The sequence below is a fragment of the Cucurbita moschata genome, unplaced genomic scaffold (assembly GCF_002738365.1).
Source record: "Cucurbita moschata cultivar Rifu unplaced genomic scaffold, Cmos_1.0 Cmo_Scf00035, whole genome shotgun sequence".
In the NCBI taxonomy this organism is placed as follows: domain Eukaryota; kingdom Viridiplantae; phylum Streptophyta; class Magnoliopsida; order Cucurbitales; family Cucurbitaceae; genus Cucurbita; species Cucurbita moschata.
This window is the reverse complement of record NW_019268551.1, coordinates 284,720-304,095: the sequence shown is the minus strand read 5'-3', so window position 1 is coordinate 304,095 and position 19,376 is coordinate 284,720. Positions and strand designations below refer to the sequence as shown.

At 36.2% G+C, this 19,376-nt stretch overlaps 2 protein-coding genes across 4 annotated transcripts in view; one reads left to right on the top strand and one right to left on the bottom strand.

Annotated features, from left to right (window-relative positions):
• The first annotated feature begins 717 nt into the window (after positions 1-717).
• Positions 718-19,376, top strand: part of LOC111430960 (rac-like GTP-binding protein ARAC1) — a 20,623-nt gene continuing 1,964 nt past the window's right edge. The window contains exons 1-8 of one of the 3 annotated variants that reach the window (XM_023067425.1): positions 718-798; positions 925-1,198; positions 1,648-1,735; positions 1,821-1,930; positions 2,029-2,092; positions 3,968-4,032; positions 4,115-4,180; positions 4,266-4,896. In XM_023067425.1, the coding sequence (XP_022923193.1) occupies positions 1,100-1,198; positions 1,648-1,735; positions 1,821-1,930; positions 2,029-2,092; positions 3,968-4,032; positions 4,115-4,180; positions 4,266-4,367 (594 nt within the window). In that variant the 5' untranslated portion in view covers positions 718-798; positions 925-1,099 and the 3' untranslated portion in view covers positions 4,368-4,896. The other 2 variants (XR_002708415.1, XM_023067424.1) reach the window with 2 other exon arrangements.
• On the bottom strand, positions 6,025-17,900 carry LOC111430951 (vacuolar protein sorting-associated protein 35A-like). Its single transcript, XM_023067413.1, has 21 exons — positions 17,645-17,900; positions 17,388-17,484; positions 17,165-17,288; positions 14,747-14,932; positions 13,812-13,899; positions 13,560-13,616; positions 13,367-13,456; positions 13,159-13,281; positions 11,823-11,957; positions 11,110-11,226; positions 10,330-10,569; positions 10,192-10,257; positions 9,920-10,009; positions 8,710-8,799; positions 8,191-8,280; positions 7,878-7,946; positions 7,717-7,797; positions 7,521-7,628; positions 6,979-7,082; positions 6,734-6,847; positions 6,025-6,642 (listed from the first exon to the last, which is right to left on the bottom strand). The coding sequence occupies exons 1-21, from the start codon at positions 17,735-17,737 to the stop codon at positions 6,432-6,434; spliced, it is 2,373 nt and encodes a 790-aa protein (XP_022923181.1). The 5' UTR covers positions 17,738-17,900; the 3' UTR covers positions 6,025-6,431.

The window sequence follows — 19,376 nt, the reverse complement described above, 5'->3', positions numbered from 1 at the left end:
TTTTTTTTTTTTTTTTTTTTTTTTTTTTTTTTTTTTTTTTTTTTTTTTTTAATGAAGCTAAAGTTTCATATATGTTTTTCTAGACTGAACAAATGGTTATGGAAAATAGAATTGAAATGCAATCTGTATTTTTTTTTTTTAATTGAAAAAATAATGTTATTTAAGGAAAGAAAAATAATATTTTTCTCAGTTTCAATTTTTTTAAAAGAACAATGATAAGATTATGGTTTACAACCCAATAGGTCAGCAAAATCCATCCTCCAATATCCAGTCCACTAATGCCATATTAAAAATTCAGTTAAATTGAAAAAGAACCCCACTTCATGATCTTAAAATTTTTAATTTAATTTTTATATTGGGTTTGGTTAGATTTTCAAACCCGACTCCAATACTCAACCAGCCTGACTCACTTTCAAACCCGACTCCAATACTCAACTTGAATACTTTGGGTACTCTAAATTCAATCACTCGAGTACTCGATCATCAAACTTGTTTGGTTCCTTAACTTTTAAAACCACTTATCAATTATTTGACTATTCTTAAACTCATCTTTTTATTTTTAAATTTATACTTAACAGGTCACTCGATTATTTTTTTTTTTTTAGAATCCATTAAATCTTCCAAATAAAAATTTAAAATTTTATTAGACGCCTTTAATTTAATTTAATTAAAAAAAACACCAACCCCATAAAAAAAAATTAAAAAAAAAAAAAGAAAAAAAAGAACCAAGGAAGGTTTGTTGGCGAAGATTGGTTTGGTGAAGGAACGCTTCATCGGCAATATTTCCCGGCGTCAAAGGTTTCTCTCTCTTCCTTCTCTGCAACCATTCCCCCATTGATTCTCTATCATTTTCTTCCTTTGTTACTCTCTTTCCCTCTTTCTCCAACCCTTACACTCTTCCTTCTTCTCTTCCCCCCCTTTTAGGGTTTTCTCCAATTGCCCCTCTTCTCGTGTTTTCCCCCCCTTTCACAACCGCCGGAGCACGGAGCAACTGGAGCAGATCAACCACGGCCTTTTTAGTTTAGCAGCGGTGTTTCTTTCTTTTGTCCTCAGGTTCACGATCTGAGGCCGGCCACCCCCTCTTTCTGGCTTCTCAACAATGAGCGCTTCAAGGTTCATCAAGTGCGTCACCGTTGGAGACGGAGCTGTTGGCAAGACTTGTCTCCTTATCTCCTATACCAGCAACACCTTCCCCACTGTCAGTCTCTCTCTCTCTCTTTTCTTACATTTACGTTGCTGTTGGCTAGATTGTATGATGCTGCTTGGCTTGATTGGATTGTTTTATTTCTTTCTTTTTAAGTTATCATTCATTATCCATTTTGCTTTCTATTGCTAGGATCCACGTATATGTCTGAGAATGTTTCATGATAATGTCTTGCATTGTATAAACAATTGGCTTCATTCAGGCGAATCATGGTGAATATGGGATCTATAATTTCCTGTTTTTTTTTTTTTTTTTTGTAAGACTTGGTGTTAGAACTCTGGTCTATGATTGCGTTGCAGAAATTGAATCCATGTCTTCTTTTTTCAAATTTTAAATTGATATGATCTTTCCATTCTTTCTTTCTCAAGCAATGTTTTCTTGGTTTTTTCCTGTTGTAAGAAACTTACATTTTGTTGTTCTCTTCTGAATGTGCTGGAATGTAGGATTATGTGCCTACAGTTTTTGACAATTTCAGTGCAAATGTGGTTGTAAATGGGAGCACTGTTAACCTAGGGTTGTGGGATACTGCTGGTATTTTGCTAATCTTAATCTATTCTCTTTCTTTTTTCTAGCTTCTACATTCTTTCGATGTTGAATTTGTTGTTGTGTGTAACAGGACAGGAGGATTATAACCGGCTAAGACCTTTGAGTTATCGTGGGGCAGATGTTTTTATATTGGCATTCTCTCTCATTAGCAAGGCCAGTTATGAAAATGTTTCTAAAAAGGTAGAATAGCAGATGTTTTCCCCTGGTTTTGAACATTTATTAGTTCCAGGATCATAGTTACTAAAGATTTGTTTCAATCTTTTTGGCATAATGTTCAGTGGATCCCAGAGTTGAAGCATTATGCACCAGGAGTACCTATTGTTCTGGTTGGAACTAAGCTTGGTAAATTATTTTTCTTATGTTCTTTGAATCTTGTCGTTATTTGCTTCTTGATGGGCTTTGGCTTATTTGTCGTTGCAGTTTCGATATTGTATGTTTAGGCCGTGCCATCATTTCTCATTTTGAAATCTTAAGAAAGTATTATCTGACTGATGAATACCTGCCTTGATAAGTGATGTATGCTGTTAACTAATAACACTTAATCTTGATTGCTCACTCAGATATCTATTATAAGTAATTGTATTTGATGGGAGTGGGAAGATTATAGGCAAGTATAAACGATATATACTGCTAGAAAGAGCGGCCAGAGGAGCCGAAACTTCAAAAAATAAAAAAAAAACGCACCCTCAAAGATGAAAGGCCTGCATGCAAGAACTCGGACTACTAGTCAACAATTTTGGCAATGAAAGGAAAAAGTGTGTAAAAATGTCAGTTAGTAGTATAGGCTCTAGAATGAATAAATCAAGTTCATTTAACTTCAAATCCCAGACCCATCTACCACCGTATCACAAGGAAATCTCTTGTTACACTCCAACACACTATAGTATGATCAAGACTGAAATTGTGAGATCCCACATCGGTTGGGGAGGAGAACGAAACATTCTTTATAAGGGTGTGAAATCCTCTCTCTAGTAGACGTGTTTTAAAAACCTTAAGGGGAAGCCCGAAAGAGAAAACCCAAAGAGGACAATATCTACTAGTGGTGGGCTTAGGCTGTTACAGAAATTGCCCATGGAGTCTTCAGTAAATCCTCAATCCTCTGGTGATTGGCTGTAAAGCTCATATGGAACAATCTGCACCAAGTACTTCACGAAATTGAGAAACGTAATAAAGTATAATCCATATCCTTGAGGCCTTCTTAGTTTATCTCACATATGTAAAAGAAGAATGTGAGTCAAGTGTTGGGGGAGCGTTTGCTCATTTTAGGAATCTGCCCTTCATATGCATTTACATTATCTTTGGGCTTCCTACCCAGTATTTTTGTTTTTCGTCATTGTTATTATATATTGCGCATTTAAACAATCTTCCCTTCTTGTGCTTATTATTAATTTGGGATGGTGTTTATCGCCTAGTATCTTCATGCGTATTTTCAGCAAGCTTTCAACGCTTGTTAGTATAGCACCGGTCAATGTGATCAAAACAGCATAAACACTGCTGGTGCTAGCTTGTAGAACAGTTTGTTGGTATACTGTCTTCTCTATTGAGATACAATTAGGATCCTTCTGCTCTTCTTTTCACAATTTCTAGTGTGAAGTTAAAAGGATAGTGTATTTTTAACCCCCTTTTTTTTATTGTCTTGAAAAAGTCGTTGTTCACACTAAAAGGAGAACCCTAGAAAGGATACACCATACTGACACTTAAAAGCACCATTTTGTGAGGTTTTATTATAAAGAAAACCCTATAAATGACACTGCTGCCTTGCTGTCTAAGTTGTGTGGTTCGTCTTGTTGACAAGTAACATGGAAGAGTTCGGTCACTGGATTTCATTTATTAGCTCAGAGAAAGCCTAGCAAGCCTAGACTTCGCTTGCTGCAGAGAGAGAAACTTTCACTAAAACTTGTAGGCTGGAAGGTGAAATGGAATTTTGATCTGTTAGTATAGTGATGGTGACAGATTTGTGTTTCCTTTTACTTTCGTGCAAGCCTGCATGTACAATTCCTTCTTAATTAGATTGTGATATCCATAATGAAGTTACTTAGTACAGCTAACTTAGATGGATTCTACAAGTTAATGGTATTATCGTGTCTGTTATCTTCTCTAATTCGGAGATGGGATCTATTTGTGTGATATTCATATTTATGCTTAATGTGCTAACGTGCGGTGCCACGTCGGCTGCCCTGGATTACTTCTCACTGATGTTGATTTTTTACGAGCTAGATCTTCGAGATGATAAGCAGTTCTTTATTGACCATCCTGGCGCAGTTCCTATTTCAACAGCTCAGGTAAATGATTGTCTTTATTGGTGTTTTATTTTCAAGCTGTTCTTGTTGTGATAATATAACTGGCTCTCATGTCAATGTCAAGGGCGAGGAGCTTCAAAAGCTGATTGGAGCTCCTGAATACATTGAATGCAGCTCAAAAACTCAGCAGGTATTCGTGTTGGTACGAGTGAAGTAGTGTTATGGAATTGCAGTTGTGGATTATTAATGTGCTTTTGAACATGATATAACCACAGAATGTGAAGGGAGTTTTTGATGCAGCAATTAAGGTTGTACTTCAACCTCCAAAGCAGAAGAAAAAGAAGGCCAAAGGTCAGAGAGCGTGCTCGATATTATGAGCAGAGCTGTAGTTGTGGAAACATGACACCACCCTTTGTCTGCCTGTATTCTCTCATTCTTCTTTTTTTCTTTCTTTCTTTCTTTCCTTTTGATTCTGTAGTGGCCTAAAAGTCTGATTTATTTTTCTGTCCCGGAATACACGCAATCTCTGTGAAGCATCATCGGGTAGTTTGTTACCTCTTTTCCTGGGAATCACGTGGTATCGAATTAGAAGACGACATGCTCCTCAGTCCTCACCTTATACTACTAGCCTTTGGTTCTAAATATGTACTGATAGAGTATATGGATAACTGGAATGTGAGGAGGAGTATGGTTGAGAAGGGCATTAGGAGTATTATGTATGGAGGGAAGAAGTGGGTGCTTGCTTCAAAGAGGAACGAACATTGGTGGATTCTTTTATTTATGAATTTGCATTCTGACTTTGACAATAGTGGTTTTGTTTGTGTAGCATAGAGCATAAATAGTTCTTTGGAGTTGTTTTTACTTCAAATGAAGCTGCCAAGCTTGAGTTGCTTGGCCTTTTCTTTTCAAGTTCCATTTCTTCTCAATCAAAACCTTCCTCGCAAGCTTAATAAGATAGTTATTCAATGATTGAGATAATATACAAGGCTTGAGGAAATGACAATATTTTAGTTCCATCAATTTGAACTTGAAAAAGAATTCAACATTTCAGTTGCATATTTGGTATATTTCTTTTAAATTTGGTTAAATTATACCTTTATTTTGGTTACAAACCGGGGATTGAAAGGCATATATGAAATTCAAGTTTCAAAAATTGAATAAGTAAAGTGTAGTGTAATCTTGTGAGTGTAATTTGTGAAAACAGTGAGATATAGACCATACAATCTAGATATTGTCATTTTTAGGCTTTCCCTTTCAGGCTTTCCTCAAGGTTTAAAATGCGTATGTTAGAGATAGATTTCCATACCCTTGTAAAGAATGCTCCGTTTCCATCGATGTATCAATCGTCTACCCCCCTCCCCTTCGAGACCTAGCGTCCTATGCTCCGTTTCTTTCTACCGATGTATGATCGTCTACCCCTCTCCCCTTTGGGACCTAGCGTCCTATGCTCCGTTTCTACCGATATATGATCGTCTACCCCTCTCCCCTTCGGGACCTAGCGTCCTAGTTGGCACTCATTTCCCTCTCTAATCGATATAGGATCTCACAATACACCTTTCAGGACTCAACATCCTCACTGGCACACATTCCTATCTCTAATTGATGTAGAATCTCACAATCTCTAATTGATGTAGAATCTCACAGCATAAGCTAATCGAATCCAAATGTATAGGAATCTCACAGCATAAGCTAATCGAATCCAAATGTATAGAAATCTCACAGCATAAGCTAATCGAATCCAAATGTATAGAAATCTCACAGCATAAGCTAATCGAATCCAAATGTATAGTGCCTATGTGATGTTCTATAAATTCAAGTAATTAGATTTGCTTGTGATGATATAAGCTGGTTCAATAAGATTCATTAGATAAACCTAAAGCTAATCTAAGACCAACGAAAAACTCTATTTCAAGACAAATATGGAAGGCATAGCTCATCCAAGACTAGTCAACTGCAAATGGAAAGGCAAGTACAAGGGAAAACCAGCATCAATAATGGTGTATCAAAAGACATTATAGTTTCAGGAATGCAAGATTTCCAAAACGTAGACCAGTCTGGAATTTATTGTTACTGTTCGACTTAAGTCGAAACTGAAGCTTAGTTCAAAAATATGCACAAATGCCTCGACGGGTCGGAATGAGCACGCCAAGTGTATTCAGTCTCGCATTACAGAATAGAGAAGTGATGAAAGTCATTTTTTACTGTTGTCTCACATCCTACAGAACAGGGAAGCTTTTACTCTTTAACTAGAATCTTGGGACATTTAGTGTAACAAAGAAGCAAGACGCTAACTGGAAACCGAACGAGCAGAATCCAGCTAACTGGTTCCTTCAGATTAAAAAAAACAGACTGAATTAACCCTCAACCTATATATATGGTGAGAAACTGGTCGTAATACCGTCGATCTCGGCAACAATCAACTATGCATCCAATTTAAGTCACTAAACTTTTATGGGCTCATATTTCTCACCCACTGCACCACCTTTCTGCTTTTGGAACTCAATGTACCGGAGAGTGCTGGCGAAGAATGCATCTGCCGATGAATCTGGACTAGTAGTGTCGCTTTGCATTTCAGTTGTGATCAATTCAATTAGGCCCTGGATGGTAGCGACCGTGATCTGCGGGTTGCCCTTCTCGAAAAAATACAAGTATCTGCGAGCGAACGAAACAAAAATGATCCATCTACCAGGAGAAAACCTACACTTTTATAAAGCTCAGAACAATCTCAGAATACAGAAATTACTTGTTCAGTATCTCAATGAAAAGCGACACTGGCCCAGTGCTACCCCTTGTTGCATTAGACATTTGCTGAGCAGCATTTGCTATTCTTAATGCACGCTTTAGGCAAAGCATCACCCTGGTTCATCAGGAGATAACAAGTTCAATATTTTTGAAAGTTCATTATAGGAAGTGCCTAGCTATAAAATCCACAACCAACAAACACGCATAAAACCATTAACAAAAACTGGCTGTAAGTTCGTAACTCACCTCTCACCATCCTTCATATTATCATGATCATCAAGCCAGAAGAGATGCGAGCAAGCATAAACAGCTCGGCATTGATCAGACTTTTTTAAAAGCTTTGCGGAGTACTGCACCATAAGGTAGCTTTGTTAGGGTCTTCGCCCAAAAAATATTCATATTTATGAAGCCGCTCACATGCCATCTCGCAGACAGATATAGTATAAACATGAAAAGGACGTGAAAATAAAGAGTCAAAATTGAGTATTATATGTAAACATATGGGCATACAAGCATTTTCATTTGAAAGGTTTGCAATGTAGAGACTTAAGAAGAGGTTGCAATCATAAGCACAAAAAACGCACTTGCAAAACAATGCAACATTCTATCTTTTTTCTTTTTCTAATTTACTTCTCTAATCCTTGACATTCCAATAAATGTCTGACATGTCCTGCATTTTTTGTATCCAAACTAAAAAGTAATAGTACTATTAGATTTTGATGCAGATTCATATTCATATTCGAAAGTCGAATACAAACAATATAATGCCAGGACTTTGTAGAAAGTACCCCAGTGGCTTTGTGGGTTAAAGTATCCCTGTTTTCAACGCCAAAAACGTGCATCTTCTGAAGAGTGCCTATTATTAAATGTAATGCAGTAACTTGAGCTTTTGAATCCTGTAAACGAAAAGTTGCACGACATCGTAAGCAACAAACCTTAGTGATAGAAGAAACAATTAACACGAACACAAAGGATCCAACTTACTGAAATTTCTTCTTCATAAAGAATGTATGCTTGGGTAAAAAATTCGTAAGCAACAGGTTCTAAATCACAATCATTTGCAGCCTGATCAATTACAATGCGCGTTAAAAATTACAGCTACATATCATAATATTCCAAATTACAAACCAAATTTCTTGGCATACCTCAGCACATTGTAGATACAACCGAAACGCCAATTCTGGGGCTGGAACACTTGAAAGGATCTCAATGGTCTGAGGCAACACATTGGAACATTACAAATAATCAATTCAATATGAACAAGATTATACAAGTTCTTTGAAACATGCATAATGCATCTGTAACATATTAGGGCCACAGAAAAGCAAGCTAGAGGAACAAATATATTTAGAGAAAAGAACCTCCAAGTTAATCACGATTTGACAGTTAAAACAATCTTGAAGGATGGACACCATGCTTACACAAGGAATACAATCTCCCACTCCCTTTAGGTAGTACCTGAGTTAATAGCTGAAAATTTTTCTTCGGGTTAGTTGCTGTCTCATCTCCAAAAGGATTTTCTTCCTGGCCTTGCAATTGCCTAACCAACTGCAATTAATAAGCAATTCACAGTTACTACATTTCCAAAACATGATATCACCTAACGAGACCATAGCAATCATCACTGTCATAATCATTCCTACTTAACCCATAAATAAATAATCTTTTTATGATTCACTCCAGCGATTTTCTTCTCGATCTTCACACCTAGTGATTGTCAGGGATGAAGTCTTCAATACTCGGAACACTTCAAACCTCCACTATATTTATTGGACGGGACAAAAACCCACTTACTCCAGTAGCTCACAAGGAAAAGTTTATGACACCAACTACTATGAAAAAGCTTTGATACTCACAGTAACTGATCTCATATTATTAAAACAACAATAAACTCATAATTATAAGTTGCAACAATAAAACGTTATTTTAAGAATAAAAAAAGAATCGACAAAAGAGTAGAAATCAAGAGAGACAAACCTTGAGAGATGAAAAAACAAGGGCAGGAACGGTAAATGGCAGACGCTTTATTCCTCCAGTCAGGATATGCTTCTTGACAGTACAGATTATCTGCAATTAATTAGAGTACAGTACAGGTTAGGTTTCCTCGTGAACATCACCCATCCAGAAGAAACCAGAGAACACCCCCTTAAAATGATCTTACGAAGTATGCAGCTACTAATAATTATTCAGCTTTTTTTTCATCCCGAAGGATGAATCCATCAAGCTATGGATGGCGGCTACCAATGGTTAGCCAACCCCATAGTGTAAGTTGGCTCAAGATGTGAAACGTAGAAGTTAGACATCAACCTTAGTTTGGTGCTCAGGATAGAATTTTATAAATGGATCGATATCAAGTCAAATCCACCCTCACAGTTTCTAATGAGAGAAGATGACAAGCCAAATAATACCCTATGGACCCACAGCCAACTCAAAGTGGTCCTCAAAGCCATACTACTACTACCATTGACGATAACAAGTCATTAGCAAAAGAACGGGCCTCAAAACAACAGCTAGATGAACTTGCCCATCTATCTACCATCTACACTACAAAGTAATGTGACTAATGGTCCAACGAATGGTACACCCAAGGGTGAATTAGATACAAGACCAAACCTCTTCCCAAGGCAACAATAATTCTAAGTAATAACTGAAACTTCTGGAGAACTAAGGAGTGCAACTAGGTAACAAAGTGAATGACCACCACCACCAGTGATGGCATGATGACGATCAAGCCACGTCAATATAACCAAACAATAGTGTCATGAACTTCAAAGGGTAGACGACAAATGAAAAGTCAATAAAAGATGACCAAAATTGAAATATTGCTAGGATGGCCACCAAACAAATAAATAAATCAAATGCCTCGATCAGTTGATAAAGATAAGGATTGCATTCTGACAATGCCAAGAGAATTGTTTCAATATAGGAAATTCATTCTGTAGGAAGCACGGTACCACCATATAAGCTTCATTCATACATTACCCAAATGATTCGACAATACCAATCAAGTACGCAGTATATCTCATTCAAAAAAGAAAAAATTAATAGAACACTGATCCCGTATTCAACTAAAGCTGTTCATTGCCTTTTATCAAGCTCTATAAATGCCTTCCAGAGATAAGATTGAAGATGTATTCACATATCCATGAGATAAAACTTGTATAAATAATCTATAGCACCCCAGTACCTTAAACATTTCATCTGGGTCGTCGTTATACAACATCTGAATAAGACGAGCAACAGAACTTTGCTCCTCCTTGAAATCATCTTCATCAACCTAAAGAATTGAAGTGGAGGACGAAAAAGGAATAGATAAAACAACCTCATCATGAAACATTTCGGCTTAAATTTAAGAAAAAGAAAAGAACGATAGCGAAAAGGATTTAAGATTATCTAAATAAAGGTATAAACCATTATAAGAAACAAGGGTTTCCAGAAAAGGAAAGAGAGAAAGAGAACCTCATCAGGAGGAGACCCATCTAAATCCTTGATAAGCCCTCTTATCAATTCAAATAATGCCTCAACCTACATAAAAGTAATCCATATAACTAGAAAGCATAATTAATATTAAGGACAAAACAACAAAAGGGCGCGTACATTTTCGGCAGTAGATATTTGAGTTTTATTCTTCGTTATGCTTTGTACAATAACTGTTGCCATCACTTTGATCGTTTCACCATCAAGGTACTCCATGACATGTGAATAGTTTGATAGCTTCAATGTAGTGACAATGTCATTATATTTTTCCAATGGCGCACTCAAAAGGGCAACAATCTGCTTTGTTGCCTTGCTGTCTTCAATTTTCCCTTTACCAGAGAGTTTCTTCACACATGCTCCCTGAAAAACAGATGATAACCCTAACTTATTATTATGAAAGTCATCCTGCAAGAAAGTTCAGCTAGGAAATTTGATTGCCAGAAAATCCAGGGTTTAACCCTTCACTTTACAGCACAGTTTCAAACAGCCATTCTGTTGAGGTGTGATCAAAAGGCTTATGAGGTTGAGATGATAGGTGACTGTATTTGTGAACATACAACTCTGTAACTTTAATAAATTAATAGAAAGCAACTTGCCGAGTACAATTGTTTCAGCATGTTTTTACCAGTTTATTTTTTTTTATTATTATTATTATTTTTTTTTTTTTTTTACCTCTAAAAGATTTCAAACCAACTTCCAAACAGATCCCTAGTTTCTTACCTAGAATTACATGGATTAAAAACTTCAAAAAAGCAATTTATTTTTTAATCCATTGTCTTAGCTACATTCAGATGATTGATATAGAATAGTTGTCATTAATTTTGAAGTGGGTGGCAATTTCGATTATCTTTTCACAAAATAGCAGGCTTTACATCGAAACATTTAAAAATCAAATATTACCAAAACAAGATCTGCATAGTCAAGACGATCTGGATGAACATGAAGTGTAAATGTGAGAAGTGCTGAGTATAAGGTTACAACTCCCACTGTAGGCATATCAGCCTGTGCTTCTATCACCTGCAAAGTGAATATTGCACATATATCAAATTTAACTAATTAAGTGATCTTAAGAAAATTATGAACTTAAGAAAATTAAGAAGAAATAAAGTAAATGTCAACTAAATCGCCAACCTAGAAGATGTCAATGTCATGAAGCAATATCTTTTTCTTCTTTTTTTTTCCGTAAGAAACAAATACATATATTCCTCAAAAGAGATTTCTTTGGTTTCTAACTTTAATCCATCCTTCATAAGAAAGGAGGAGCACATCTTTATGGAAAAAGATAGTTAACTATTTTGGGAAACAATTCTCAACGGAAGTTCGGTTTCTTATATAAAATATCTGTGTGTGTGTTAGAAAATTCATTGATGAAATAAATAAATCCTTTAGTTGAGTATACAATTAATGTCTGGAGTTTGGTTTATTTTGATTAAAAATGTGTTGCTTTCAACATTTTTTTGTTTTGTTTCCCAAAATAAAAGGTTGAAAAAAGTAGCAAATTGTTGATCAAAAGAAACCCAACTCCAGAAAGTAGTTGTATCCTCAACTAAAGAATTTATATATTTCATCTAATTTCTAAATACGAATCTCTAAGGCTAAAAGAAAAGAATTACCTTCCCAATGGCTTTGCTCAGTTTTGAGAAAGCTTCAACTTGCAAGAATTCTGGTAACACTTCTGCACTTGAAGCAGCATAATTTGAAAGTCTTTCCATTAATTGGGACAACACAGTCTTGATATCAACAGATGGCTGAGAAATAAAAATCATGAAAGGGGCGTATAAGGCTAAATAACTTCCAAAAATATAAAGTGAAACAAACAACATTTTCTATTATAAGAATAATATAAAGCACTTGAAAAATCCAAATGCTGAATGAGTTGCTTCTTTTCAATATAACTGAGTAAGAACAAGCCCATCTAAATCTTAGCTCTAAACAATGCCTAAAAGTCTGTGGTATGCCTTAGTATGCCTCAATGTGCTCTTAGTAGCACAACTACCTGCTTGTTGATGCCTTCCAAGAGGCTCAAAACATCCAACAAAATAGATGCATTACAAATAACGTCCTCACAATTAGATATGTTACAAAGAAAAGTCTCCATTTATGCATTAAAGAAACCAAGATTTTTGCTTTTTTTGTAAGAAACCAACCTTTCGTTGAGGAGATGAAAGAATATAAAAGGGCATGCAAAAAAAATAAGCTCAACAAAAAGGGAGATGCAGAAAAGTTACTATAAGGATCTCCAATCCAAGCAATCAAACTAAGATCATAATTACAAAGGCCCAATTAAACCTAATCACACAACCTCTCCACCACTCTAAAATGTTATAAAAAATTTATTGTTTCTCAACAACCAAACTCTCCACAAAATAGCAAAGAAACTAGGGTGCCATAAAACTCTCTTTTCCGGAGAAGGAAAGCTCAGGAGCACCTCCTCAATCATTGTGTAACTGTCCCAATTCTGAGAGAAACTAATAATCAAAGCATGTCCCATAAACCTAACCAAGCCGTTTTGCATATAGCATTCATGATGGTACAACATTGATGGATAGACCCAACTAACACCCAACACAAAGTTGAAGATGCACCAGTATAGAGAATACACTTGATCTTAAAGCGCCTTCATCCCAACGATGAGAGTAAGAATAAAATTGTGAACATTGATAAGGAAAAAACCAAAAACAAGAGGAGATGAACATGAAAACAAGCCTTCCCTGGGAACTCCCAACGGAATAGGCATCCAGTCTCGCATCAACTTTTGAGAAGCAAACAAAAAATTAAATAATTAAGCAAGATGATACATGTAAAATAGCCCACTAAACTACTACATCAAAATAAAAAGTCTAGAAAATGAAGCTCATCATTCAGTACTGGAAAAAACTTAAAAACATTTGCAGTACCATAGAAAATGAATTTTTAAGCAGTAACACAAGTGATGGTATTGTCCCTCACCTGAAGTTGGGGGCAGGCACCCAACAAAATATCCAGGGTTTGTAAGTGATACTCATCAGGAAATACTTGAATAATGCATTCCATCAAATAAAATTGAGCAATTTCATCTTTACAATTAACAACCTGTGAAACATAGGAATGATCATTAGAGTGACAGTGAAAAAGTGAGGGACTGAAAAATAGTAAAAGAAAATTGAACAATTAACACCTGCTCTAAGACTCTAGGAAGTACAATATCCTTGTACATATCAAGGTCAACACCCTCCACCTGACTGAGAATATGCAGATTCTTTCCAACCTAATGACAAGAAGAGGGAGGGCAAAAATTGTATGAGCGTACATGGAGAATGTACACAATGCCATTTTAGTGAAAGTAACCAGTCTCAGAATTCTGATGTTACAAGATCACGTAGCTCGCTCCTTTCCTTCTCCCGTTTCTCCTTGTCCCGGGCAGGTCCCTGCAGACCAGAAAGCCCGACAGCAAGCCTCAACACAGGGTCAGCTAAGAGTATGTATGATTCACAAGCATTATAACCTGCATGATCATAAATCATGCACTCAAGAACTATTTGTACCCTCATGACATGCAGTCATCCCTGTACCATGCATGTTCAAACTGAGAGTAGGTGACAATATCGGATGACTGAACCCACCTGATGCTGCATTCGTACCCAAAGTTTGTTCATTTCTGTGAAATTTTGGAGTACAAATTCAACTGCATCGTTCACAGTGTCTGCATCTCTGTGGGAATCAAGGAAACATCCACAGATTAACTCAATAGAAATGCCTGTAATGCTTTTTAGTTCAAACATAAGGATCAAGCAAAGGCCGCTATCATAAATCACATTTTGTGACAAAAATAAAAACAAAAGTTTGTCTGCTAGTGATGCATATTATGAAGCGCAAAATGTTGAATATTTTGATATACACCAATGTATCATTAGAAATAGATAACAAGTCTCTTCAACTGCTTGAAGTATTTGCATATTCTTATATATTCATTACTTCTTTTGGAAAATATTACCCCCCTTCAATCTCAAGAATCTACATTTTCAACCAAAATAATTGAAGGTCGTTAAGTTATGAGATGAGGGACCTTCACCAGCATCATCAATATTCGATCCTATGGTGTAGACCTTTTCTTTTTATGAAATATTTAAATTTCATTGTGATAAAAATGAAAGAATGTGCAGGCTCACAAAAAAAGAGAAACAAAACATCCACAAAAAAGGAGTTAACTACAAGAAGGGACTCCAATCAAGTAAAATAAGACATGGCGAGTAATTACAAAAAGGCCGAGACACCAACACCAACACCTAGAGAGAAATAGAGAATCTAACAAAAGACCAAACATCATTATTGAAGCTCTCCCTCCACTGAAGCTTCTATTGCTTCTCTCGCCCCACAGGCCCCCAAAAAATAGCGCAACACAGCCTGACACAAAAACAACCCTTTCTCACAAAAGAGCAGATTGTGTAGTCCGTTTTTTTTTAGTTTGATTGCTAAGTACGCATTCATTATGTTGCCAATTAAGTAATCCCAATGGCTTATTGATCATCTTAAGCCAATGAATACATGAATTCCTTACCCTTCATACTCTGAACCAATATCAGGTAGCTTATCCCTACTGACTTGAGAAAGATAACTCCTTAAAAATAACCCACGTAAGGGATGCTGAATACCGCGGCACATCTCGACCAGATCTTTAAGAATATCTTTTGCAGGAGCCTCCTTGGACTTGATATACACTGATCCCACAGTACAAAGAAGGTACCTGGAGAGTTCCATAAATCAAGAAAAGGTTCAAAAATAGAACATATATAATAGCAGAATGCTCAATAGCCAAAATATACATTTCCAAAAACTGATGATAAATATAACTCAAGTGAACTTCGGCTGTCTCATAGAGATCTTTGAACCTGATCACTTGTGGACTCCAAAACGGTCAATGAGAGAAACAAGACAGTCAAACCATGAACTAAAACATGCTTGTGTAGTATACATAGCATTGATCACTGAACATAGGTTCAGTTAATTATATTGCCAATCAGTAGTAAATATCACTGGTACATTTGGTGCTTGAAATTCTTTGAGATTAAACTATACTTTTTTATGACTTATTTGGAACAAGCATTTCATTAATAATTCCATAGCTAACGGTGGGGTGCATGCATCTTTCAGACTTCAAAATGAGCAGCGATCCAATGTTAAGAAGATAATTGGCCCAGTTCCTTCCCAACCTCTCTGCTAAACTTTCCCTCATTCCATGCCATCACGATTACAAACAGAAAACTAGTATGAGATTTCTGGAGAGCTGAGAAAAGGCACTAAACTTGGGATTTTGACCTCAGACGAAACCTTTTTTTATGGAAAGCCATAAAATTGGTCAGATTTGCTTCTATGCTAGAGCGTAAGAATATTAATCAAACAGAGTAGTGTCTTGGGACTCTTGACTACATAGGAAGGCTCTCCTTCAAATCTGCAAAATTCTACCTATAGATGCATCAACCATCACGTTGGAGAGATTACTTGCAAAGAAAATGTGGTATGGCAAGATAAAACCATAACATATTTCCTATTGGTAATTGACCTATAATAGCTTGAATACCCAGGATAAGATTTAAGAAGAACCCACCCGTTACAGTCTCTCTCTCCTAGATTTGTTTGAATTGTACCTTGAATTAGGTACTGACTATTTGTTCATTCGTTGCAACTTATCCGAAAAATACTACTTCACTTTTCAAGACTTGGCCTGGCTAGATGTTATGTAAAGATATTGGTGGCTGGCTTCCAAAAATTCTCTTGAGTCGAGAAAAGCAAGATTATTGTCCATAATTCTCCTAGAACTCTTGTTGAGATCTTACACAATACCCTTTTTTATAGTTAAAAAACTTAACCTTCATTGAGAAAAAAAATAAGAGAATATATGGAAATACAAAAGGGAAAAGACCACAAAAAGTAGTCAAACTACAAGAATGGCTCCCGTCAAGAGAAACAAGTCCTAGTGTATAATTGCAGAAGAGCCTGAAAATAGAGGTCTAGAAAGCATCAGAGAATCTAACAAGAGACCAACACATTGCTAAAGAACTCTCACCCCCTTTGAAGATTTTGTTGTTTTCTCGCCCCATAGTCCTCACTAAATAGCACATACTCCAGCTTGCCACAAGAAACGCCCTTTATCACAAAAGGGCAGATGGAGGATAAGCTCCTCAATTGTCTCCCTACAACTCTGGGAGCTGACAAAGCTAAAATCGAACACCTCAAAGAAATCGCGCTAGATTGCATGAGCAAAATCACAACTCCATAGGATATGATCCAGGACCTTTGTCGCTCTCTTGCAGAGAATACAACAATGCGTCCCAACCACCAAGGACCCTCTAACCGAAATTCAACCTAAGGTCTTAACTCTTTCATGCAAAATCGGCCATACAAAGAACTTCACCTTCTTGGAAATCTTTACCTTTCAAACTAAGGAAAGAATAGCACCAACCATTAACAACCGATTGAATATGGTGAGTCTCCCCTTTGGAGAAGAGACTCTTCTAAAAAAAGGTGAGCCTCTTGCAAATCTTCCCAAAAGGAGAGATCTCTAAGGAAGACCTAAGTAGGACGAAGGGAAGACCCCTACCTCAGTACCCACCTAGTTGGACGGCTTTCCAGGAAAGTCCTTTACTGCACTACTTCTGCAATCAACTTATTGAGGATCTTTCTTTAATCCCTCTCCTTGACAGAGGAGTGTATCATCCCCCTGGCCTCTAGGTCTTTTTTCTTTTTTTAACTAAAGTTTTGTTTATAGACCATGGAAGTAATTTCAGAAACTCTTCTGAGGCAGAAACATAAACAAGCAATTTCGGCTTCAATGGCATTAAGGCAAATAATTTTGGCTTTTCTTTTCAAATAACATCCATCAATAACCATGCCAGAAAAACCTAAAAGTCATTTCTAAAGAAACTCAGCATCCAAACTAAGCAACACTAAATCAGGTTTCAGGGTAAAAATAACTCACAGTCTGGGCAATATGTTGCCAGCATGCTGCACAAGTTCGTACAAGTCGATTATTGAGCAACCCCGCTTCGTCTCCTCCATAAAGAAAATTTCTAGCTTCCTCAACTCGTCAAACGCTCGCATGTCTGGAAACGTAAAAAAATAAAAATCTCACAAATTATATTGATTTCTTGAATTCCAAAGGCCAAAACACAGTTACTCAGTGACAGAGAGAAAAAGCTCACATAAATCGTAGTATTTATGAGGGGAAAGCTTCGAAGTCCGTAGCTCAGACAGCATCTGCGCAGAATACTTCAGGGCATCTTTGAGATTGTTGGAGTCCTAGGGCATCACCAAACCGAAATTAGGGTTCTAACGGAAAACCCCATCTCTGAATCAAGCCATTTCAAGCTTTCCCAGGAATTCCTCCTTGATCTATACAGTCCTTAAGAACGAAATATACCCGAAAACAATAAAATTAGCAAGAAATGAATAACAATACCAGAGATCGGTGCATGTAGAAGGCATTCTGCTGGAGGCCGGCGATCCCAGCAGCAAGCCACTTCTCTTCGTCTTCAACTCCGTCAGTAATCATTCTCGTCGCCGTTTTCGTCCCTCTCTGCACAATTCTTCCTCGGCAGATCAGTTCCGATACGATTCAACCTGAACCCAGCTATGGCTTCCAAGATCACCTGACAAACGTCGTTCGGGTCAGCCAAAGAAATCGAATGCCTTTCAGGTTAACCTCGCAACGTAGATGTTGGGTTTCATTTCATTTTTAATTAATCTTAAATTTAATTCAACTTTGTAAATTTCAATTTTAAAATTGAAAATTATTTACCCATTATTTTTATGTTAATCTTTAATATAAAAAAAACTTTATAATATAGAAAAAAAATACAATTAATTATTTTTAATCATTTTAAGAACTAAAATAAAATTAAGCTTTAAATAAAAATATATAAAATATGTAAAATAATTAATTTTTTTAATTTCATGAAATATTGCGCCATAAATAAGAAAGTAAATTATATATTAGTCTTTTAAATTATTGAATAAGTAATTATCTAAATCAAAACAAATGGGCCGCTATTAGTTTTTGGGCACAATAAGTGGGCCAATACCGATGAGGCCCAATAATATAAATCTATTGGGCTTCAGGTTCGGGTTCGGGTTTGGGCTCGGATCGGGTTTTTTAATTTTGCTTAGATCCATAATTGTTTTAAAATTAAAATTTGCAACTTTTTCAGTGCAAGGGAAGTTATAGATGTTTGAACCAAACTCCACTCACATGTAGTTTTTTATTTGTTTCCTAGTGCAAATTCTAGTCATACCCTACCCACCTTTTAAAATATTCTCAATTTATTTTTATTTTTTAATTATTATTTATTATTTATTATTTATTAATTCTTTTTGTCTGGTTGGGGTCTTTTGACAAATTAATTAATTAATATGATTTTTAGGTAGTTTGTGTTATGGTAAGGTAGGTGTATTAATTTAATAATTCATCTAGAAACTAATTGTGTAATATATCATTGAAAAAATTATTAGAAAACTTAATTAATTTATTTGTTTGGTTTAATAATTACGAGCAAATTCGAACCAGCAGTTAGGGGTGTACACCAAATCTAAGAATCCAACCAATCCAACTCGAACCATATGGATTGAGTTGAGTTGCATAGAGTATTGGGTTCGGTTAGGTTATTGTTTTTTTTTTTTTCTTTAAGTTTTCAACTTCGAAGAGACGAAATTTGGCGGGTCCACTTCAGGGTTTTTTTCTTTTTTTCTTATTCTTTTGGCATTACCACCAAACCTATGTTGTCCGAGCACCACTACTTCACACACCCATGTCCACGTCGTCATGCCTAACCTACTCACAGGCATAGGTTGTTTGGTGTCACGATCATGTTTGTCTAAAGTGTACTGTTTATGGCTGCTTGTTGGATGTCCGGATCATGTTTGTCCAGGACATGTTGTTCATGGTCGCTCGCCTGTCCCAAACCTCTTTTACATGCTTTCAACTTAGACAAACTTTTACTATTTCATGTTGTGTCAATAGGGGGTGTATGACTGTTACCAAAATTATGTCTAGACTCGTCAGAGTTAAAATGCCCCAAAATGTATTATAGGGGATGCAACTAGTGGTCAATTTTTCATACCCTGAATTATATGTTACTTAAGTCGGGATGTTTTTTTTTTTTTTTTTTTTTTTTTTTTTTTTTTTTTTTTTTTTT